A 22,985-nucleotide genomic window follows, 5' to 3' on the forward strand; every position below is an offset into this window, starting at 1 on the left:
ACTGGTTATAGAATGGTCGGAGGCGATGGTGGAATAACCGCTTCGGATGACCTTGTGCGATGGTAGTGATGGCGCAGCCCTGGATCTGTGTCTCAAACTTGTGGCCTTTGGCCCTGCCCCGAGGACGCACGGCTCTGTTGGGAACGTCGCCTGGGAGTTCTGTACTGCTGGTGCTGTTGATGGCGCCCTTGCTCGTAACCCCTGTGGTACTGGGGACGCTGTTGGTGGTACTGGTACCGTCTTTGTTGAGGATAGTACTTTTTCTTTCTGTATGGAGGGGTGTAAATCCCCAGGGTCCTAAGTGTGGCTCTTGAATCTTTACTGGAATGAAGGACCGGGTCAGTTGATTCAGCAAACAGCTTCTGCGAGTCGAAGGGAAGATCGACTGTCTTTGTCTGCAGGTCCCTCGGTATACCCGAAGTCTGGAGCCAGGACTCCCTTTGCATCACCACTGCCGTAGCTGTGGAGCGTGCTGCTGTGTCCGCAACCTCCAGGGCGATCTGAACTCCCGTCCTCGAGGCCGCGTAGCCTTCTTGCACGATGGCCTTGAGCACCAGTTTCTTGCCCTCTGGAAGCGAGTCCATGAGGGAGGTTAACCTAGTGTGGTTGTCGAAATTATGGTTCGCTAGATGCACTGCGTAATTTGCCATTCGCAACAGTAGAGTGCAGGAGGAGTAGACCTTTCTGCCGAACACCTCTAGCTTCTTGGCATCTTTGTCTGTTCCCCCGTGTTGCGACGACTCCACCACCAAGGAATTTGGTTGTGTGTGGCTGAACAGGAACTCCATGCCCTTCGCCGGCACGAAGTATTTTTTTTTTTTAATCCGCTCTCTTGTGGACAGGTGGAATAGTCGCAGGGGTCTGCCGTATCATAGTGGCGGACTCCAAGACTGCATCACCAAGCGGTATTGCTATTTTGGAGGAGGCCAGAGGTCTCAGATTTTTGAAGAGCTTATGGTGTTTCTCTTGCACCTTTGCTGTCTGGATGCCTTGCGTGAAGGCCACCCTCTTAAAACAGCTCTTGGAACTGTTTGAGATCGTCCGGAGGATGGATGTCCCCCGGGGCTGGAGCCTCGTCCAGGGAGGAGAGCGAGGAACCACTAGGGTACACCTCTCTGGACCCTTCCGGTTCCTGTTGGTGATGGTATATCTGCTCGCTGGAACCTTGCAAGGGAAAAATCTCGGGGTTCCATAACCAGTTCCCCCTGAGATACTTGAGTCTCTGTCCCCGTTCGCGATTGCCCTCGGGGATACGGGACCGTCTGTGGGGATCTTTCCCTGGTAGAATGCCGGTGGTGTCTATGCCCCGCATGATAGGGGCGACCATGGCAGCATGGGCACTGCTCTTGGGAAGGTGACCTAGACCACTCCCTTGGTGCGTACCCCCCGCGTCTGGGGAAGCGAGATCGTCGAGAGACCTGGGACACTGGAGAGAGCGATTTGTGATAGTACTCCAGCAGCTCAAACCCCAGGAAGGGTGAAGGTGGTCCCAGCCAGGGCGAGGCTGGTTGTAAAAATGGAGACGGGGGCTCCGGGTAGGCTAGGGGGACCCCTGCCTCCTAGTTGGAGTCTGCAGCATGAGCAGAGGGCTGAGAGAAAGCAACTCTGCAGCCCTGTCTGGAGAGGGGCTGCAGTGCCTTGTTTTCTGTGCAGCCTTCCCCCTCCCTTGAGGGGGTGGCTCCGCCCCCTGACGTGTAGGGGATCTCGGCCCCATCCGCACCGTACTCGGCACGCTCTTGGGCGGTGCTGCACGGGTGGTGTCCTCCGGTGCCTGCAGGCTGCGTGCCTGCGTGCTCTGCACCGCCGGTTCCCCGGGGTCGGTGCCGCTGCTTGCGGTGCTGCCGGTACTGGCGCTTGTTTAGCCGCCGCCCTACCTGCGGTGCGGGGTGGCTGTTTGATTATTGGACGCTGAACCACCTCCATGTGGCTCTCCGTGCCGCCGCCGATCAGCTGTTGCTGCGGCTGGGGGCTGTGCGCTCCTCCCGTCCCGCTTGGTGTTGCTGCCGGCAGGGATCGGGCTGGGGATACTTTCCTCCGTTTTTGCACTGATGGGGTGAGGGAGGCGGCTTTCCTTTTATGGGCCCCGGAGGGTCCCTCCTGCTGCGGCCGCTCCGGCAGGTCTGGCTGGAGGGCCTTGTCGAAGAGCAGCATTTCAAGCTGCATCTCCCTGTCCTTCCTTGCTCTGGCTGTTAATTTTGCACAGAAGGAGCATTTCTGCGTGACATGGGACTTCCCCAGGCACCTTATGCAGTGACTGTGCCCATCAGACGCTGGCATTGCCTCTCGGCAAGACTCACATTCCTTGAATCCTGAATAGGACATTGTTGGTGAGTCTTTCAGTTGTTAATGGGGTACTTAGCACCTTCTCTGTGCTGTTTTCCCCCTCTCCGATAGCCTGCCACGGCAGGAGGGCTAATGGCCCTAGGCTCCTGGCCTCCGGTGCTCCGCTTGTTACTAGGACTGGACTGAATGCCGTCCCACTTGTTTTTTTTTTTTTTTTGAAAATAACAACTGGCTAACTTAACAGTAGCCTAAGAACTTGAAAACTTTAAAGAAAAACAGTTAAAACCATTGAATATGCTAACTTGGCCGTAGCCTAGTCGGATTCCGTCTGCAGCCGACGGCGGTTAAGAGGAACTGGCGGGGACCGGATCGCGCACGTGGCCAGGAGCACGCAAGGGAGCGGCGCGCACCGGCGCATGCGCGGTCCGGCAGAAACTGCTTGGAAGATCCGATCTGCGGCGCCGGGCGAGCCCGACACCTAATGTGGAGCACCCACGGGGACACTCGAAGAAGAATCTGCAGCTGTACATTTAATACCACCAAATTGTTTAAAATATCAGCTTTGTGAGTCACCTGAGGGGTTATTCATCACTCCAACAAAGTCAAGCAGCTCCCTACCTTCATCTGTGTGAACTGTCACAAGCTTGTGAAACACTCATTGCCTCAAGACTAAGTGATATTAGTATTAAAAAATGTATATGCAGCTTGCATTGCTTGGTGCAAAACACAGATTAGAACCCAAACCTCTGCCATTACCTAAACCCTGTTTCTTGTATATCCACCAAAATTCAGCAGATACCATTGTAGTTGTTGACATCTTAGTATGCAAACTAAGACTTGGTTTATACTAGTTTTGTTAATGTTAGGCAGCTTGTTGACCTAGATTGCTCAGTGTGTGCACTCTAGCTTTGTACTGCCAATGTAAGCACCGTACTACACCGATACAACTGCACCTCCACAAGAGGCACAGGGCTCTATGTGTAGCTTGGGAAAGGCAAGGTCTGTGTAGAAACTGTGCTGCTTCCACTGGCTGTTGGCTGCAGCCATGATATTAACAAGGAAGCCCATGGCTTATGACAGGCTCCAGCTAGAGTCTGGTTGCCCCTCCTCCCTACTGACTCCCCACTCCTAACCAGATTGCTAGCTGTGCTCCCTGGTAGCCCCAGGCTCCCTGCGGGGCTGCTTCCATGACACCTCACCCAGGAATAGGAGGAGCCTGGACAGTGGTCTTCCTCCACCCTGCCACCCACACCCACTCCCATTGCAGAGATGAGAAGCTAAACGAGGCAGCCAGGCTCCCTGCAAGGAACTGTGAACCTTGGCTCTAGGCTTGTCACACTGCAGCTCTTCAATGGGTAGAAGTGCTCTGGCTGAGGACGTGCACCACTGAGAGGAGAGTAATGTGGGTTATCAGCCACCACACTATCTAATGTAAGCAAATGTAAGTTTGTAATGTAGACATGCCCCCTATGAATGTCCTACTTAGCGGGTACTCAGATCAGAGGAGTGTTCCACAGGTTAGTATGACAATAATCATTAGAGACTGTTCATATGCAAACTGGATTTTTTTATATTGCTGTTATACACCCTGAAGTACGCTCTCTTCCAAATTCTTTCCAACGTTATATTAAAAAGCAATACATTCAATCATGTAGCATTCACATTAAGTTTCTTGTCATTGCCTGAGTGTATACATTCATTTTCTTGATTAATTTCACATTGTGAAATAAAGGTAGTTTTCCATTTACAGAGCTGCAGGGATTTTTACTTTATTTGATGAAAAAATATACATGGTATCGACATGTATGATGTAATCTCTCAAATCAGAACTAAAAACCTGCACATTTTACAAAGAAATGATTTCACTGTATAAGGTGCATTTATTGCTGTTCTATATTAAACTCAAGGGAAAAACATTACACAGCAGGGTAGTTAAACTGAAAACAATTCAAATCCAGTCTTACTCATTTCTGTATTAGAGGTGGATATTATTGTGAACAAAGTAATCATTCCCTGTATTGCTTTTAAGTTTTTAGTGCAAACAATTTTAAGTTGGTCTCTGAAGATACTGATTATATGGCATGCTGAGTTGTATTATTTGTGATTTAAGTTGCAGTTCCTGATTTTTTAATGGTATTGCTCAAAGTTGTTGACCATTTGTACAAGAACACAGAATTTAAAGGAACTCCAAGAGCTTATAGCAAATTCTGCTCTATTCCCTATATAGTGAACATGTGGATGTGTCATTTCATTGCACTCCATTTAGTCACAAAAGTTCTAACCCTGCCCGACTAAAATATAAGTGATTAAAATTAATTTCTGTAGAAGAGTTTGATTTTCTATTTGCTCTTGACTGAGCTGTTCTATAAGGTCAACTTGGTCCAGTTTTTAAAATCCACTGCTGAAGGGGGTGAAGGTAACAGTGTTAACTAATATTTCAGTACCAATTAATGCATATCTTAAAATGTGATTGCTCTCTGTAACATCCTGTCTTAAGTACTGATTAAGTATTTTGATTCACATAACTACTACAGGTAATTGTGAAACTGTGCATAATTATGTGTACTAAGTTAATTTCTATGAAGAAATAACCCATTTTCTGACATGCTTTTTGTACAGGGAGAGCTGATTCTTAGGGGTAGAATTAAAACAGGAGGGCATTTCATCATTCAGCTAGTTAGTACTGCTGAACAGAAGTAGATACAATTGCAGGTCACGCAGCAGGTACAAAAATTATAACGAAAACAAAAACAACTGAGTCATAGAACTGTTATTAAGCTAAGTATCTTCTACAAAATAAACACAATTTCCACAATACACATCCTTTCAAGTTACTTTTAAATATCATATACATGTATTTATATATTTACTTTTGTTTTAATAAAAGTGTGATTAATTGTGCTTCTCGTGGCTGATTTACACTTTTGTATGAAATATGCTATTTTGATGATTACTAGGTGCTGGGGGCTGAAAAACAAAATTCTAAAGCTTTTGAACTAGAATAACCAAATAGATCTTTAATAAAAAGTGGTGCTGCCATTAAAAAGGCAGAGGATAAAAAAATTAAAGCTCTTTAATTTCTCACTAAAATCTACATATTCCACAAAGGTAATGGACTCACAGTAACATTTACATTGTTAGAGAACAGTACAATAGCCTACAGTCTAAATTTGCTGGGTATTTAATTGCTTAGTCAATAGATCTAAATAATTATTTACCACAGGCAAACTAAAGGTTACACTTTGACAAAAGCTGTTTAGAAATGATTCACTGTCTTGATTATTTTGGGCCTATTTACAAAACAATTTCTAGATTTGTTAGTAATAAATAATCCCGATATTCAAAATGTCAATCCTCATGTGCACAAGATGGATGCATGCTTTAAAAATATTTACATTACACTTCATAGCCCTCGCCCTTATAATAGCAGAAAGTGCATTTTCTTTCACATTGTTTATTTTGTATCTTTGTTTTAGTCTTGCTTCTGAGGGATACATCCTTCCAGCTCAACAACTTCTGGCCAGCCTTCATATTTGTTTGTATCCTTGTTGTTCTTTATATGCTACAAATAAAGATCAAACAATTGTTAAAAACAAAATCATTTGTCCTGTTACCATTGTAAACATTGCTAGGTTACCACTGATTAATATAAAAAACAACCTTGCCCTCCAGAAATTTATATTCATCCCTTAGCAAAGGCTACTCTATAGATCTGAGATAGAACTAGAGACAAAATAAATTATTTCCCTTACCAATGACACCCATTGCAAACAAGCCAGATCTTAACCCATGTCAACAATAATATAAAATCAATGACCATAATAGAGTATCTGCTAATAGCTATGAATTTGGAAAACTGGATATTAAATATAGGCTCCATAATCTATACGTAGGCACTGAAATAAGCACTCTCTTTTCAAAGGTAACTTGAAACCAGTGCTATTGGGTGATCGGCATTTTAGGCTACTTACTCAGGTGCGTAAAATATGAACTTCAAATATTCATTTTTGAACAGACCTGTATGACCTTATTACAGCTAGTTGGTTTTTTTCCCAAGGTCAGACAATCATGTTAGTTAGTTCATCAGTTTTATTGTAAATCTATGTGTCATTTGTCTGAGGTTCATACAATCACAGAATCCATCTGTGTATTTAAAAACAGTAAAATATTCAAAGAGTTATTTGCAGAACTTAAATACTAAATACAGTCATGCCTTGAGATACATGCATGTTGCATGCACTTATCTCGCTTTCATGCGAGGGTGTGTGTGTGTGGGGAGGGCGGTGAGACCCCACAGAGCCAGCCGCGGGGTCCCCAGCCAGTGCATGGGAGACCCACAGCCCCATGGCTTGAGCCTTCTCTCTCCCCCTTCCCCCACCAACATGGCTGTCTGACAGCCACACAGCTGGGGAACGGAGGGAGAAAGCTCTTAGCCTGGTTCCCGGCTCCCTGCTTGCAGGAACCGGGAAGCTGACCAGCCATAAGCTGGTCAGTTTCCTGGGTTCTGCTTGCAGCAGGGAGCTGGGAACCAGGATACCCAATGGTTCCCAGCTCCCTGTCACTCTGGGAGCCAGGAAACTGACTGGGCCAGGTCAGTTTCCCAGCTCCTGCAAACCCAGGTGAGCTGGGAACCCCTGAGTAACACGAAAATTCTAGTTACGCTGGGGTTGCAGGAACACAACCCCCGACATAACTCAAGGGTTTACTGTATCTACTGTCACATGTTTGAAACAATGATTGGCGTGCATGTAACAGGTTAAGACTTGGCTAGTATAAACTGACTTACCAAACTCTGAAAAGTTGTATTAGCAACAAACCTGTTCAAATGGGCTTTTAGTCTTAATTCCTTTTCCACCACAAAAGACCCAGTTGTCTCTAAAGCCAAGGTTAGAAATAGATGTGCTTCCCAGTTCAGCAATCAGTTTCCTGGCCTCGTCATTAAGCCTTGAACAGAATGCAGAGTATGTTAAATGTGAAAAATGCATGTAAGCTAGATCCTTTATTGTTCAGCTCACCATTCAGCTTCTAATTCATACAATACAATTTCCACTTAGCTGCTATTTGGGTTAGTATTACAATAAGAATTGGGAATGTCTCCAAGACTATTTGATCTAATGAGCTTTCTATCATTTGATGCCAAAATTCCACAAGGCCAGACTGGGATCCAAACCTGAAAAAACTAATGGCTCCACTCTCGCAAGGATCTATGTATATGCTTATTTTTAAGAATGTTCGTACTTTCACCTAGTTCAGTGAGATTGGTTATGTGCTCAGAATTAAGCATATGTAAAAGATGTCATAGGATTCTGGATCAGGACCTGATCACCACCTGCTCAGCCCATATCTATAGAGAAAAAATTCTGGAAAAGTGTATCACTGACTCAGGCCATAAGAAGATATCAATCAGCATTTCCAAAGTAGGCCTGATTGTAAAGAATCACATGAATTATTTGTATGTTTATCTCCCAGTTTTGGCTTTATATATTTTTAATCTTTTGGTGTCATAAGCAGGTCTGATCACAACTCAGTGAAAGACGAAAGGTACGGCTGTTCAGGTCCCAATTTAAAATTAATAATGTTGCCCTTTGCCACAAGTATGCTTCTAGGTCCAAGTAAACCAAGTATAGCAGGGAAGATACAGTGATGATGCAACAAGACAAATTTACTTCCAAAATTTGTTATGAGGCAAATCTTTTTCAGATAACTACTATATTTTGGTCACTAATTTGACCCATTTTCAATTGCTGTGCACTCCACAAAACATTTGATTACTGCTAACTCATGTGGTACTGTCACATGGTATGAACTTAGAATATATCACATTAAGCCAGAGCACAGATACTTTGGTCACACCAAATTTAGTTAATGTTGGGGATACCATCCCCCTACGCTGGTACAGAATTGTTACCTAGTTACATCCCACTAAGGCAGCTCTACAGATAACATACAAATTTTGTTGAAACTATCTGAAACTGTCTGGATTTTCTATTATCCAGATGCAAATATTGATGAAGTACAGGGCTGCATGAGCTATGGGTGCAGGGGGTAGCCAGAGCTGGCCATGATGCAGGGGAACACGGTCATGTTCCCAACCGGGAGCACCCATGGGGTCATGTAGATCCCCTCCTGCATCCTGCACCTGAGCCATAAGTTTCTTAATACCTGGGCATCATTGGCTCGGCCTGACCAGCCCATGCTCACCTCCATACATTGTCCTTTGGCATCTAAGAGAGCCTGGAGCACCACAGAGTGGTACCCCTTCTGATTGATACAACTGCCCATGCTGTATTGCAGGACCCTGATGGTCATGTGGGTCCCATCCAGCATGCCAAAGCAGTTGAGGAACCCCAACTTGGCGAATTCTGCAAATGCAGTGTCAAGGTCCCCAATGCAGATGACTCAGTGCAGGAGGATGTTGTTTATCACCCTGACGACCAGCATGGGATGGAAAGCGAACAACCAGGCCTCCCAATCCCCCTTCCTAGTCCCCTTCCCAATCCCTCTCCCTGTTGCGGGTGTGTGACCCAGGCATGGCTTACTTCCATGAGGACTGCCCCGATGGTCATCTTGCCCACATCAAATTTGAGCCTGACCAACTGGTTGCTGTCCAGGGTGGCCAGCTTCCAGAGGTCAATAGCAACCCTCTTCTCCAGGGGAAGCACGGCCCACATCCAAGTGTCCTGGTGCTGGGAGGGGGTGGGATAGGGGCTGGCAGCGAGCCAGTGACACCGTTCCAGAAATGTGTGTAGAAGTTTTGGAGCTGGTGATCATCATCCCAGTCCCCCATGATGACCTCGTCCCACCACTCAGCGCTGATGGAACAGCTCCACAGGCACCGTCTGTCCCAGGGTAGTGGGTGTGGCCACTGTCCCACAGAGGCGGCCTGCAGGAAGGCTGCTGGGTGACTGGCTGTCCAGATCTATGGGAGGGTGGTGACTACTGTAGAGTAGCTAAAGCTGAAGAAATGTAATAAGGGTAAATGAAAAGTACTCCACTTCGGAAGGAACAAATCAGTCACACCCCCACAAAATGGAAAATGACTGTCTAGGAACCGGCAGAGAAGAAAAAAATCTTGGGGTCATAGTGGATGACAAACCAAATATTAGACAACAGTATGACACACTGCAAAAAAAAAGCATCTTTCTTGTAAGCAGTACACAAGAAGTAATTTTTCCACTCTACTCTGTGCTGATTAGGCCTCAACTGGAGTATTATATCCAGTTGTGGATGACATTTCAGGAAAAAAATGGACAACTGGAGAAGGTCCACAGAGGAGCAACAAAAATTATTAAAGGTCTCGAAAATAAGATCTTGGAGGGAAATCTGAAAGAACTGAGTTTGTTTAGTCTGGAAAACAGAAGACTGAGAAGCGACCTGATGACAGTTTTCAAATAGCAAAATGGAGCTGGGAGGAAAAAATATTCTCCTTACTCTCTTGATAGGGCAATGGGCTAACATTACAGCAGGGGAGGTTTAGGTTGGACATTAAGAAAAACTTTCTGTCAGGGTCCTTAAACATTGGAATATTGCCTATGGAGGTTGTGAAATCTCCATCACTGGAGACTTCTAAGAGCAGGTTACACAAACACCTGTCATGAGTAGTCTAGATGGTCCTTGGTCCTGCCTTGAGTGCAGGGGACTGGACTTGACCTCTCGAGGTTCCTTCTGGTTTTATTATTCTATGATTCTGTTACATAATTAGTTATTTAGCTATCACAGCCATGCATCAGACATTTTCACCCCACACACACACACACACACACACAAAAAGCCCTCAGTCTCACTTCATTGCTCCTTTTAGCCTAAGAGAATTTGTAGTAATCACATCTACATATGTAGCATACCACATATAGCAGAAGAGGAGTGGGCAAAATGATGGTCAGGGCCAGATCAGGCCTGTCAAGTATTTCTCTTGGGCCCCACCCTGCTGATTAGCAGAGCACGCACTACTTACAGCCAGCAACATATGTTCAGCTGAACCTCCCCCACCTTGTTCCATCCTCAGCTGAGCTGTTCCTAGGAATCCCCTCCTATGCGTGCAGAGGGGGAGAGAGTAGTGCTGAAGTCAGGGCGCTCCCCTGCCCTTGTACCCCATCTCTGCAGAGCAGGGAGAGGGAGAGACACAGCAGAGCTTGTCCACTCTGAAGCATGGACGGTAAGTGACTCAGGAGTGCAGAGCAGGGGAGGGGGCAGACAACAGAGTGAGACAGATTTACCTTAAAGAGACAGAGGGTGGCTCCTTTCAGACGCATACCCAGCAGCAGCCACCACACACGCGCTGTGTCAGTCACACATACCCAGTTTGTGCCGCACACACAGTCACCATCAGATATACACTGAAGCACACACTCTGCCACAAAGTCTGTCTCTCACACACGAAGTGTTTCTCTTTCACACTCACAGAGTCCCAACCCCACCCCATCTGGGAAGCTCCGACCTGGCCTACAATCAGTACATCAGTGGAACAGCACTTCTGTGAGAGTTACTGCCCACCACTGCGGCAAACCCTCAGAGTTACAAACTGGACAGTTAACAAAACCCCTCTTTTTGGAACCAGACGTAGGCAATCAGGCAGCGCACACTTCTGCAGCACTGTGGTAAAGGTAAACTACACAAATAATGGAAGGGAAAGCAGCATATTTCTCCTAGATAGTCAAGTTTCAAAGAACAACCACAATGTTTCGTTCGGCACTATGAACCTTTCAGACTTACGAACCTCCACTCCCTAGGCGTTCAAAACTATTATTTGCTTTATTTCCGCACACACTGAAATATTCACGCTTCAGATTACAAGAGACTAAAATTAAGAAACTTTCCCATAACCATGTTACTTACATTTTCTCACAAGCAAAACTTTTACTTTTGAGAAAACCGATTTAGTTTTTTCCAGGACACATACATAGATATTTATAAAAGGGAGGAAAAGCAAAAATTTATGATATTTGGTCAATACATACTTGGTTGCACCATCATCATAGGTTGCCATTAATACTATCGTTCCATCTGGAATGGACTTTAGGAAGTCAATAAATGGTGCCACATCTGTACACAGACAAAAATATATAGATTAACCATGTAATACAATTATCATACCAAATCTAGACAAGACAATACAGTAAAACCCCAAGATATGCAGAGGTTGCATTCCTTGCAACCCCGCGTAAATCAAATTTTGCATAAGTCGTCCCCCTCCCTCCTCCTCCAAGCCCCTGGTAACCTGGAGCCAGGCGCTGTCACTTTACAGGCTCCGCTCAGCAGCAGGAAGCCGAGAGCCAGGTGCAGCAGCTGCTTGCGGGAGCTGGGAAACTAACCAGGCGCTGCTGTGCCTGGCTCCCAACGCCCAAGGGGCTGAGGGGGTTCCCCCCCGCCTCCATCCTCCCTCATCCTCAGACCCCCAGGAGCCAGTGCCTGGTGGGAGTTTCCCAGCTCCCACTCCTCCCAGCAGTCGCATCCCCTTGGCTTCTCCCAGCTGCAGCCAGCAGCAGAGCACTGAAAGGGGAAGCCACACAGCTTCCACCAGGGTCCCCCTAACTAGGGGAAGCCAGGGATAAGCCATGCCCCCTCCCCCAGGCTTCAGTGGCCCACTTCCCCCAGCTGAGGGAGCAGGCATCTGGAGCCCAGGATTTCGACATTCGCATTAATACAATTAACATGTATGTCAAAATCGCGTAAAGCGGGAGTTTACTGTATTCCTTCTGCTCTGCTAATTCAACATGGAGATATTCCTTACACATAAAAAAAATGACTAAAGCATTAGAGAATCCATTCCTTAATTTTATAGCTGCAGTTTTATATATTCTGTATAACAAAATACCTGAAGTTGTTTTCATTAAATGCAAAACGTTGGCAATAAACTGAAGCTATTGTAGGCCAGACTGGGAAAGTAATCAAAGCCAAATTAGTCTAGTGGGGAAACAAAAAGCCAAAAGTATACAACACAAGAGCTGTACGTTACTTGTTTAGGGAATTTATTAACACTATGATAACCTTTATCTTGTACAGTTTACATTCCATTTTGGCACAGGTTGTTTCCCTAAGCCTGCTGCAGAATTGTCATTGAGGGATAACTGATCTGGAGGGCAAATGTCTTTTTGTGAATACGTATAGATAACAGAAGACATTTGTGCTTCTCTTTATATGTCCTCTCTACATATATAATATGGTAGTCATGAGATAGCTGCATAACTGCTAAATTCAAACAATTAAATGAAAATCAGAAGTTATTTATTTCAATACAAGGAACAGTTCACAATTACCTCCTCCCCACATGTCGAAGTATTTGTTGTCCACTGCCTCTCCTGTTTTGCCTACGAAACATGTTTATATTGTGTACTGTGAATATACCCAAAGTTCTTTAAGAATGTAATTAGCATTCCATACCAACCAATCACAAGTGACCTTACAGATTTGAAAACCTGGATAAAATGTAATACCAATTCTCAATGGGCATGCTTTCTCCCATCAAAACAGCACCTTTATCTGCCTGTTACTGTACTACCATGCAAAGGGCCTACGAAATTCACAGTCGATTTTGGCCAATTTCATGGCCATAGAATTTTAGAAGTGGTAAATTTCATATCAGATGTTTAAATCTGAAATTTCATGGTGTTGTAATTGTTTGGATCGTGACCCAAATGCTAGTTTTATAGGTGTCTCAAGATTATTATATGGGGATTGTGGTATTGCTATATTACTCCTGCACAGCTGCCAGCAGCAGCATTTGCTTCATAGCTGGGCAGCTGGAGAGTGGCAACTGCTGGCTCTGAATTGAGCTTTGAAGGCAGCGTTAGCACCAGCAGGAGGACGGAAGTAAAGATGGCATGGCATGGTGTTGCTATCCTTACTTCTGCATTGATGTCTGTAGAGCGGGGCTGTTAGCCAGCAGCCGCCACTCTCTGGCCACCCAGCTTCTACAAAAGTAAGGGTAACATAGGTATGGTATTACCACCCTTACTTCTGCGCTGCTGCTGGGGGCTGTTGCCTTTAGAGCAGGGCACGTGATCAACATTACAACCACCGCCCTCCAGCTGCCTGGGTCTGAAAGCAGCACAGAAGTAAGCGTGGCAATACTGTAGCCCTCCTAAGACAACCTTATGATCTCCCTTCAACTCCCTGGTGGATCAGTATCCCCAGTTGGAGAAATGCTGGTCTCCCTTGTGAAATCTGTATAGCATAAGGTAAAAGCACACAGAAAACTGGATTTCAGAAGAGGACACCAGATTTCATGGTACATGGAGTTTGCATGGCTGTGAATTTGGTAGGGCCCTAGCTATGCAGAATTACAGACAAGATAGATAAAAGCACTGACATCCAGTGACACAGCTACTCAGGTAGCAGTAGAAAGAGGAGTTTTTTTTCAATTTTAAAGAACAGTATAAAATGGCACATATTCAACAGATGCTTCTAGTATCCATTTAAAAAATAAATTCGCTTTGCTACTTTTTCTCTCTATTAGAATAATGAGGAGTCTCTGTGCTGCAGAAAGTAGGGCACTTTTTGAAGCTGACAGGAAATTCCATGACAGCTTCATCTAATTTAAAAATACCGAGGGTTGTAATGAATTCAATTAAAAACATAATACTACAGGTTGAAATTCTCTCATCCAGCAGGGCAATGGATGTTGCTGGACCAGGGAACTCCAGCTGTGTGGAGCGCAGCCCTGCTGGCAGCCTGCTCTGAGAAGCCCCGGGGCAGCGAGCCCAAGTACATGGAGCCTGGCTGGGGTTGGAGAGCCCCATTGTGAGAAGCCCAGCCCTGGCTAGGAGCCTGGCCAGCATCCCTGCAGTGGGGAACCAGCAGGGAGCCTGGCTGGGGCATGGAGCCCCACCAGCAACCCCACAGAAGCAAGGAACCCAGCCAGGATGGCGGAACCCAGCAGCCCTGCAACTGAGAGCCCTGCAGGAGTGGGAGCCTGGGGAAGCCAGGAGGGGAGCCAGGCCAGCAGCCAGAAGGCCTAACCGCTCCTTGTTTGGCAAATCCCATCATTTGGAACTACTCAGGGAGGTTCAGCCCATACAATCAGTAGAGTCACCTGATATTCATACTGATCTGTGTTTATTTCATGCTGTTTTACAAGCAGTTTTTTGATATTCATGGAAAATACAAAAATCTACATCATAGATTGGACATTGGCATTGGACAAGATCGCAGGGCATTTCCAAGTGTTCCCTCCCTACCAGATTTTGGTCTCCAGTCAGTTGGAAACAGTTTAAGATTGAGACATAAGCACATTAGCTAGCTACTTCTACCAAGACCACCATCAGTGAAATAGCTGATAAAGACAACACAAATATTCATCTTTACTATTAAAAGAATATGAATCTGTCAATCACAACATATACATTTTTCAAATTTATTATCTTCACAATCATATGTGTAGAATGTTTTCTGTTTTTAATGAAAGCTTAACTTCTGAAACATAATCCAGTAACATATGGTGGCACACTCTGTGGCTGTGGAATCATAGCCTATATTGATCCTTAGCTATGAAAGGATGTGTGATTCTATTACAGCATTATTAATGGAACTTTTAATAAAGCTTCACCAGAAAAAAATGTAAGAGAATTTAGGTCACAGAACCTTTACTAATGGTGGCATCACATTAATAAAGAGCACTGTTTGACTTTCTTAACCCTGATTAAGTTTGAAAACTTGACCATTTTTCCATTTTCCATGGAAACAGACCAAACGTTAGCTGACAATCATTGAGATAAAATGAACATGAATCCATTTTATGGTAAATTTTAAAGATGACTTGCACTAAAATTTGAAGATTTCCATTCTGCACTTCTAAATTATCCTAAAGAGAGATTTTTTGCAACACTGTTTTCAATATAAACTGGGGATTTCCTTTCTCTGATTCCACGTCCTCATTTTTGTTCTCATTCTGTGCTTCCTGGCTGTCTTTCTCCCACTCTCTCTGAACACCTTATGGACTGTTGGAGAAGTTGTCTTTGAATTAAAATACTTTGCATATTTTAAATATAAAACTTACCATTTACCAAAGCTACATTTATTCCTCGGCCAACATTATTCTTAACACCACTCATTAAACTGAAACAAAATTAAAAAAAATTGCATATTATGACAAAATTCTGATACAAGCTTTTCACTTTTTAAAAGGTGAGACCTACAAATTGATGCTCTGCAGGCAGCAGCACAGAAGAAAGGGTGGCAATACAATACATTTCTGCATTGCTAGTGATGGGTGCTCTGCCTTCATATCTCGGCTTACAGCCACACAGCCAACAGCTGCCACACTCCAGCTGCCCGGCTCTGAGGGCAATGCAGCCACCAGCAGCAGCCCAGTAGAGTAGCAATACCACAAGCCTCCCTACAATAACTTGCAACCCCACAAAAGTTCCTTTTGTGTCAGGCACCCTACAATTACAACACAGTCAAATTTCAGATTAAATAATAGAAATCATTGCAATGTATAATTTTTTAAAGTCCTATGATCATAAAACTGACCAAAATGGACTGTGAGTTTGGTAGGAACCTACCTATGACCTAAGCTTTACAGGAGGTCAGACTAAATGATCACAATGGTCTTTTCTGGCATGCGAATCTACGATTATGCCTTTCTGAAAGCTTTGAACTGAAGCCAGGAAGCCAGTCGTTCTTAATTGTGCCATCTTTAACACACTAACCATGTTTATATGGCCAGACTGTTCAATTTCTTTCTTGATCATTTATAAACATTAAGTACATTTTTACCAAGTTTACTTATTTTAAAAAGAGTGAGAATTAACCCTAAGGATATAAAATATTCACGCAAGTTTTAATAAAACAACTTTAGCAAGATTTTATCTCAATGGAACTGAAATAAAAGACAGACACTTATGCACTAGGATATAGTGTCTGTTCAGCTAAAGATTTTAAAAAATTAATTCTGACCCATACAAGGACCCTGCACTCTTTCCTTAACACTACAGAAAGATATGCAGAAATTAAAACTTAAGAGTTACAATAAAATTCAAGCCAAATACACTGTGGGCTTATCTACACTAGTCCCCTCCTTCGAAAAGGGCATGTAAAAGTGAATAACAATGAGGTGCTGCACGGCATATGCAGTATCTCATTAGCATAATTCTCACTGCACGAACTTCAAAGTTGCTGACTTTGAAGTGGCGGCACGCTGTACAGCTGTGGGCACTTGAACGTACCCACACAACTTCGAAGTTCCCTTACTCCCAAAATGTCTGAAGTTTGCGCAGCGAGAATTCTGCTAATGAGGCACTACATATGCAGTGCAGCACCTCATCGATATCCACCGCTTGGGCTCATTTACATGTCCCCTTTGAAGGAGGGGGCTAGTACAGACAAGCCCTGTGAGTGGTTTGTAACACGGGTGGGGGGGAGAGAGAGTGTATATTCAAAAATTTCATGAAAACTCAGTACTTTGAATCTATTATTAAATATTTATTAATCTGTTATTAAATACATAGTACCAGAGAGGTAGCCATGTTAGTCTGTATCTTCAAAAACAACAAGAAGTCCTGTATCAGAGGGGTAGCCATGTTAGTCTGGATCTGCAAAAGCAACGAGGGGTCCTGCGGCACCTTATAGACTAACAGAAATGTATGAGCTGTGGGCTTATCTACACGAGTCCCCTCCTTCGAAAAGGGCATGTAAAAGTGAATAACAATGAGGTGCTGCACGGCATATGCAGTATCTCATTAGCATAATTCTCACTGCACGAACTTCAAAGTTGCTGACTTTGAAGTGGCGGCACGCTGTACAGCTGTGGGCACTTGAACGTACCCACACAACTTCGAAGTTCCCTTACTCCCAAAATGTCTGAAGTTTGCGCAGCGAGAATTCTGCTAATGAGGCACTACATATGCAGTGCAGCACCTCATCGATATCCACCGCTTGGGCTCATTTACATGTCCCCTTTGAAGGAGGGGGCTAGTACAGACAAGCCCTGTGAGTGGTTTGTAACACGGGTGGGGGGGAGAGAGAGTGTATATTCAAAAATTTCATGAAAACTCAGTACTTTGAATCTATTATTAAATATTTATTAATCTGTTATTAAATACATAGTACCAGAGAGGTAGCCGTGTTAGTCTGTATCTTCAAAAACAACAAGAAGTCCTGTATCAGAGGGGTAGCCATGTTAGTCTGGATCTGCAAAAGCAACGAGGGGTCCTGCGGCACCTTATAGACTAACAGAAATGTATGAGCATAAGCTTTTGTGGGCAAAGACCCACTTCGTCAGATGCAGGTAGTAGAAATTTGCAGAGGAAGGTATAAATAGGCAGGCCAGAGCAAGACTGAAGAAATCTCTTTACCTCTGCAAACTTCCACTACCCGCATCCGATGAAGTGAGTCTTTGCCCACGAAAGCTTATGCTCATCCATTTCTGTTAGTCTATAAGGTGACACAGGACCCCCCATTGCTTTAACAAGAAGTGCTGTGGCACCTTATAGACTAATGGATATTTTGGATCATAAGCTTTTGTGGGCAAAGACCTGCTTTGTCAGATGCATCTTTTGCCCACAAAAAGCTTATGCTCCAAAATATCTGTTAGTTTGTGAAATACATAGTATTTTAAAGGATTAAATAATCAGCAGCTTTAAGGATCCACTTGGAACATTAATAATTATTTTCTGAAAGGATACAGTCAGGAAAATTTGACCAACATTATTATTTACATAAATTGACAAGCAATCAAAATGTTTCTATGACCTTAAAATAAATTCCACTAAAAAAATCAATAAATATCTTCCCACGACACTGCAAAACTAGGGTATGGTATAAGAATGTGAAAGCAAATAGTCATTTTCTCATTGGCTGTGTAAAAAGTGCAAAAAAGATTAAATGAGTACATTAATAAAAAGTAAGATTTATAATAAGTTTCAGTATGCAGAGTGCAGTTACACACCTATACCATGGCAGCCATCTCTGATAAGTTTTTTTCACACACACAAAGACGTTAGTTCAAAGAACAGATAGATAAGATACTTTCAATAAACAGCTAACAAGTGGAAAAGAATCACAAATAAGGGTGGAAAAAATGAGAAGGGTATAGGAACAGAGCGTGGGAAGGCTCCACAGTGAGCTACCACAGTTACTCTTAGGCTCTGATGCCAGAAAGCACTTGAGTAAGTATCTAAATCTAGAGGGCTATGACTAGAGGGCTATGACTACTCGAGCCCCACACTTCGAAATGGCCACGCAAATTTAAGCACATCCTAAAGTCTCACTGTGAAGTCGATGGGATTTAAGCACACCTCGGCCGTGTCTACACGAGCCCCAAACTTCGAAATGGCCACGCAAATGGCCATTTTGAAGTTTACTAATGAAGTGCTGAAATGCATATTCAGCGCTTCATTAACATGCGGGCGGCCGCGGCACTTCGAAATTGACGCGCCTCGCCGCCGCGCATCTCATCCCGACGGGGCTCCTTTTCGAAAGGACCCCGCCTACTTCGAAGTCCCCTTATTCCCATCAGCTCATAGAAATAAGGGGACTTCGAAGTAGGCGGGGTCCTTTTGAAAAGGAGCCCCGTCGGGATGAGATGCGCGGCGGCGAGGCGCGTCAATTTCGAAGTGCCGCGGCGGCCCACATGCCAATGAAGCGCTGAATATGCATTTCAGCACTTCATTAGTAAACTTCAAAATGGCCATTTGCGTGGCCATTTCGAAGTTTGGGGCTCGTGTAGACATGGCCGAGGTGTGCTTAAATCCCATCGACTTCACAGTGAGACTTTAGGATGTGCTTAAATGCTGGCCTGAACAGAGTACACATCTGAACTGGGACCTCAGTTTGTGTTCAGTTCTTAAGGAGCACATTTTTGTGATATGTTTTAAATTAATCACTTTACGTCTCAGATCATTGTTATCTTCAGTCCAACTCTACAAACCCTCTACTGGAAAATCTGCTTCTGAAGGACAGAATCCATGCAAACATAAGAGCAGCAACATGAGTTTCAATACAAACAGTCCATTATTGTTCCCCCAGTCTGATGTCGAAATACCACATATTAAAAAAGTCCTTCAATCTCTTATGTAATCCACCTCTGCTGAGGTTGTGCACAAAGATCATACTTTGTGCAAGTTTCTGTACCCCAAAACCTGGGAGGAATTAGATTGACAAGCTCATTTCATATTGGGCATGGAACAGCTATTATTTGATAGTAACTTCATCACTATGGCTGTATCTGAACCAGTAATTTGAGATAAAAAGGCACCTTATTCCTTTATTAGTTTCCTGAGTTACACAGTCTGCCAAAAATGTGAGTAAAATCACCACCCCACCAACAGGATTTAAACCTCTATAACACTTAAAATATAAGGCAGACAATTTTCCACAAGGCTGCAAAGTTGGGCTCTGGTTGACACTCAGGGGATACCAGAGGTATTTTGGCCACTGGAGGGCTTTCCTATTTGTCCCTATTGCAACTGAAACACATGGCAAATGAAAATACAAATGGGAACAAAAGGGCAGTAAACTTGTAAGTACATGCATTAGGCAATACCAAATTCTGCGTGTAGTCAATTTTTTGCAAATGTTTAATTTACCTTTTATTCAACATAAAAAGTAAAAGGAAATTTTTCTTAATACGGTTATAGATTTCTTCAGAAGAAAGAAAAATGCAATGTTTGAGTGATGAGATGTCCATAAAAGGAAAGGCAATACAGCGGGTTTCCCAATTAAGTTCAATTCTTCTTCAAGCAAACAGAGCCATGTATTCCACACAAATGTACCTGCACACCAAAGCTGGAGAATCTTGCCTAGCAGTGCCCACAGAAGGGTGGTTCTTGGGCCAGTAGTGCCTCCCTTGGCACTGCCATGACTCCATTCAGTTCCTTCATACTGCCTTTGGGTAGAATCAGAACTCATGTGATTTTTAACCTCACAGTTCCTCTCTCTGTTCCCAGGTGATATTCTCACCAGGGTTCAAACATTGTTCGCTGCATGAGGGAGCAATCCCCAACAACTTCTCCCCATGATAAGCAGATACACTTTACATTGAATATGCTATTAATGTAACTCAAATTCATAGCTTACACTGATTTCTTCTCATAACACAGGCCTGCCCTTCATTTTCAATACCAGCTTGTCTCCTGAAGCATCTTGCACTTGCCAGAACTCTGCTAAAACTACAATAACTCAGAAATATTCACTGCTTTCTTTCAGTAATTACCCAGTCTGTTCTCAGAGAAGATTAAAAACAAGTAACTAATTTCAACAAAGGATTAACTATTTAGGGAATTTTACAAACATTCTACTTCAGTATAATATTATTGGAACAGAGACAAACAACTGATTTCTACTAGAACAAAACTGCCTTCAGAGATCATTTATAAAATAGATACGAGAGTATTCGCCAGTAGGCACTCAAACCAGTGCAATTCTGTTATTGTGAGAGGCAAGGTTTTGGGACCCATATCATCTCACACTTACACAGCTCATGAATTGCAACAGCTCTTGTATCTTCCCCCCAGTCACCAAACATCCAAAAGAAAGTTTCCTAATTAAATTTAGTATAAAATGTCAACTATATAGAGGTTAATGAATACTGAACACAAATGAGTTCCATTTGCTTTACATGGGAATCCAATGATTTCTTGACAACTCTTGATACTTCACAACTGTGAGGACATTGCTATGAAATATTTTTTTAATGGCTCAAAAAAACCTCAGATCAATTTACAACATTTTAACAGCAACAGACTTCAGTGTGTGACAAACTAGAATAAGTTACATAAAGTGCCAAATTAATGACCGCATCACAATTCAAACCACTAGGTAGTTTGCCCGGGATTATTTTGAACTTTTATTTTTAAAGTACTATAATCAAGTCTTAGATTTCTCCAAGATTTAAAAACTTAGTATGTAACAATGGATGCCAAACAGCTGTTTTAAGACTATATCTACACAGCAGCGTTATTTCAGAGTAAGTTATTCCAGAAGAGATTTTTCCGGAAGAGTTATCTTGAAATAGCACGTCTACACACAAAAGCGGTGTCTACACTTACCACCCTGCCTTCTGGAAGAGGCATGGTAATAAGCAGACCAGAAGATGCTAATGAGGTGCAGATTAAAATATCTTGTGCCTCATTAGCCTATCCCCGTGAGACAACATCTTCTGGAACAGTCATTTCCTTCTGAAGGATGCCCGTTTCCTTCTGAAGAAGCCCCGTCTACATGGCAGCTTTGCTTCCAGAAGGGGATCTTCCAGATGCGAGATCATGCACGGATATGATGATGAGGCATGAGATATTTTAATCCATGCCTCATTAGCATCTTCCGCTCCTCTCATTACCAGGTCCCTTCTGGAAGTGGGAGTGAGTGTAGATGCAGCCAAAATGAGTATCAAAATAGTGCTCAGCTATTTTGAAATAGAGCGTCACAAACAACAGAGCCTATTTCAGATTACAGACCCTGGAAGCACTATATTTATGTAGAAATAGCCCCTATTAACTGTCTATACAGCCCCTATTCCAAAATATCTATTTCGGAATAACAAGAAGTCCTGTGGCACCTTATAGACTAACAGATATTTTGGAGCACAAGCTTTCGTGAGCAAAGACCCACTTCGCCAGATGCATAAGGGGGTGGAGAAGGGACTGTAATACTCATTAGACAGCAGAAATATTGATAACATGACCTCTTTCTCCAGCCTGGCTGGAGCAGCCTCCTCGGTCTGCCTCCCACCTCACCCCAGTGTTTAATTGGTTAACCAGTTAAACCTAGCATTTAACTGGTTAACTCATTAAATGGGATTTTATGTCCCTAATAGCAAAACAGCTCAACTTTTAGATCAGTTAGAAAAGATGGTAGATTAAGAAATGTGAAAATTATCCTGGCACGGGTGGGGAGCGAAGCACAGTCTGCTCTAGATTTCCCAGAATCACCTCATTTGCATAATCTACCTCTAAATATAGCTCAATTGAGAGGATATATGGCCTAATGGACAGAGCGCTGACTGAATTGATTCAGGTGATATGGATTTATTCCCAGCTCTGTCCCTGGCCTTCAAAATGATCTTAGGCAAGTCATTTCACTTCTCTGTCCCTCAGTTTCCCCATCTTTAAAATGGGTATAATGATGACAACCTCCTTTGTAAAGTGCTTTGAGATCTACTAATGAAAAATCACTAATAGTATGAATTATTAAATTTAGTAATACCCATCAATATCCGGAAGGAAGATGTCCTGACACTTTTCCAAAAAGACACCTACAAATCAAGTTGATATTTTAAATGTAGGTAGTTCTATTACATTACATTTTTTATTTTTATCAAATTTCTGCACAATTTTGAATAACCATAACACATACATGACATGGCAATTCAAGTCTACCCCTCACTTTGAAAACCATACAAAACCACGTGTGCTCCATTGAATGAAATTTAATTGTGCCTTTATACTTCAGAGCACACAAATATATCCTTTTTCATATTGCAGATAACTAGCCAAGAGAAATAAATTATCTTATATCTCCTTCTTTTAAGTTAGTGTTATGTTTTTGCTAGAACTGAGTTTAATAAGTTAAACCATTCTCATCACACAGGTTTAGTTGTTTTTGACATAACAGTGATAAACCCAATCACTTAGTCAGAAAGTGTTTTTGATTTTCTATACAAACCAATCTGAATAATCAAATGAACACAGATAAAAAAGGGCAATTTGAAGCAACCATAAAACAGGTGCTTTGTCTAAATGAATTATTGAAATATGGCTCGATCTTGC

General features: G+C 43.2%; 1 protein-coding gene across 3 annotated transcripts in view; it reads right to left on the minus strand.

The window, feature by feature from the left end:
• Positions 1 to 3,833: 3,833 nt before the first annotated feature.
• FAM3C (FAM3 metabolism regulating signaling molecule C) overlaps positions 3,834 to 22,985 on the minus strand; it is a 53,434-nt gene continuing 34,282 nt past the window's right edge. For 2 of the 3 annotated variants that reach the window (XM_075015073.1, XM_075015066.1), the window contains exons 6-10: positions 15,278 to 15,336; positions 12,540 to 12,590; positions 11,241 to 11,325; positions 7,101 to 7,227; positions 3,834 to 5,845 (exon numbers count right to left, since the gene is read on the minus strand). In XM_075015073.1, the coding sequence (XP_074871174.1) occupies positions 5,756 to 5,845; positions 7,101 to 7,227; positions 11,241 to 11,325; positions 12,540 to 12,590; positions 15,278 to 15,336 (412 nt within the window). In that variant the 3' untranslated portion in view covers positions 3,834 to 5,755. The remainder of the gene's footprint in view (positions 5,846 to 7,100; positions 7,228 to 11,240; positions 11,326 to 12,539; positions 12,591 to 15,277; positions 15,337 to 22,985) is intronic. The other variant, XM_075015081.1, reaches the window with a different exon arrangement.

Source organism: Carettochelys insculpta, chromosome 1 (genome assembly GCF_033958435.1).
Source record: "Carettochelys insculpta isolate YL-2023 chromosome 1, ASM3395843v1, whole genome shotgun sequence".
In the NCBI taxonomy this organism is placed as follows: Eukaryota; Metazoa; Chordata; order Testudines; family Carettochelyidae; genus Carettochelys; species Carettochelys insculpta.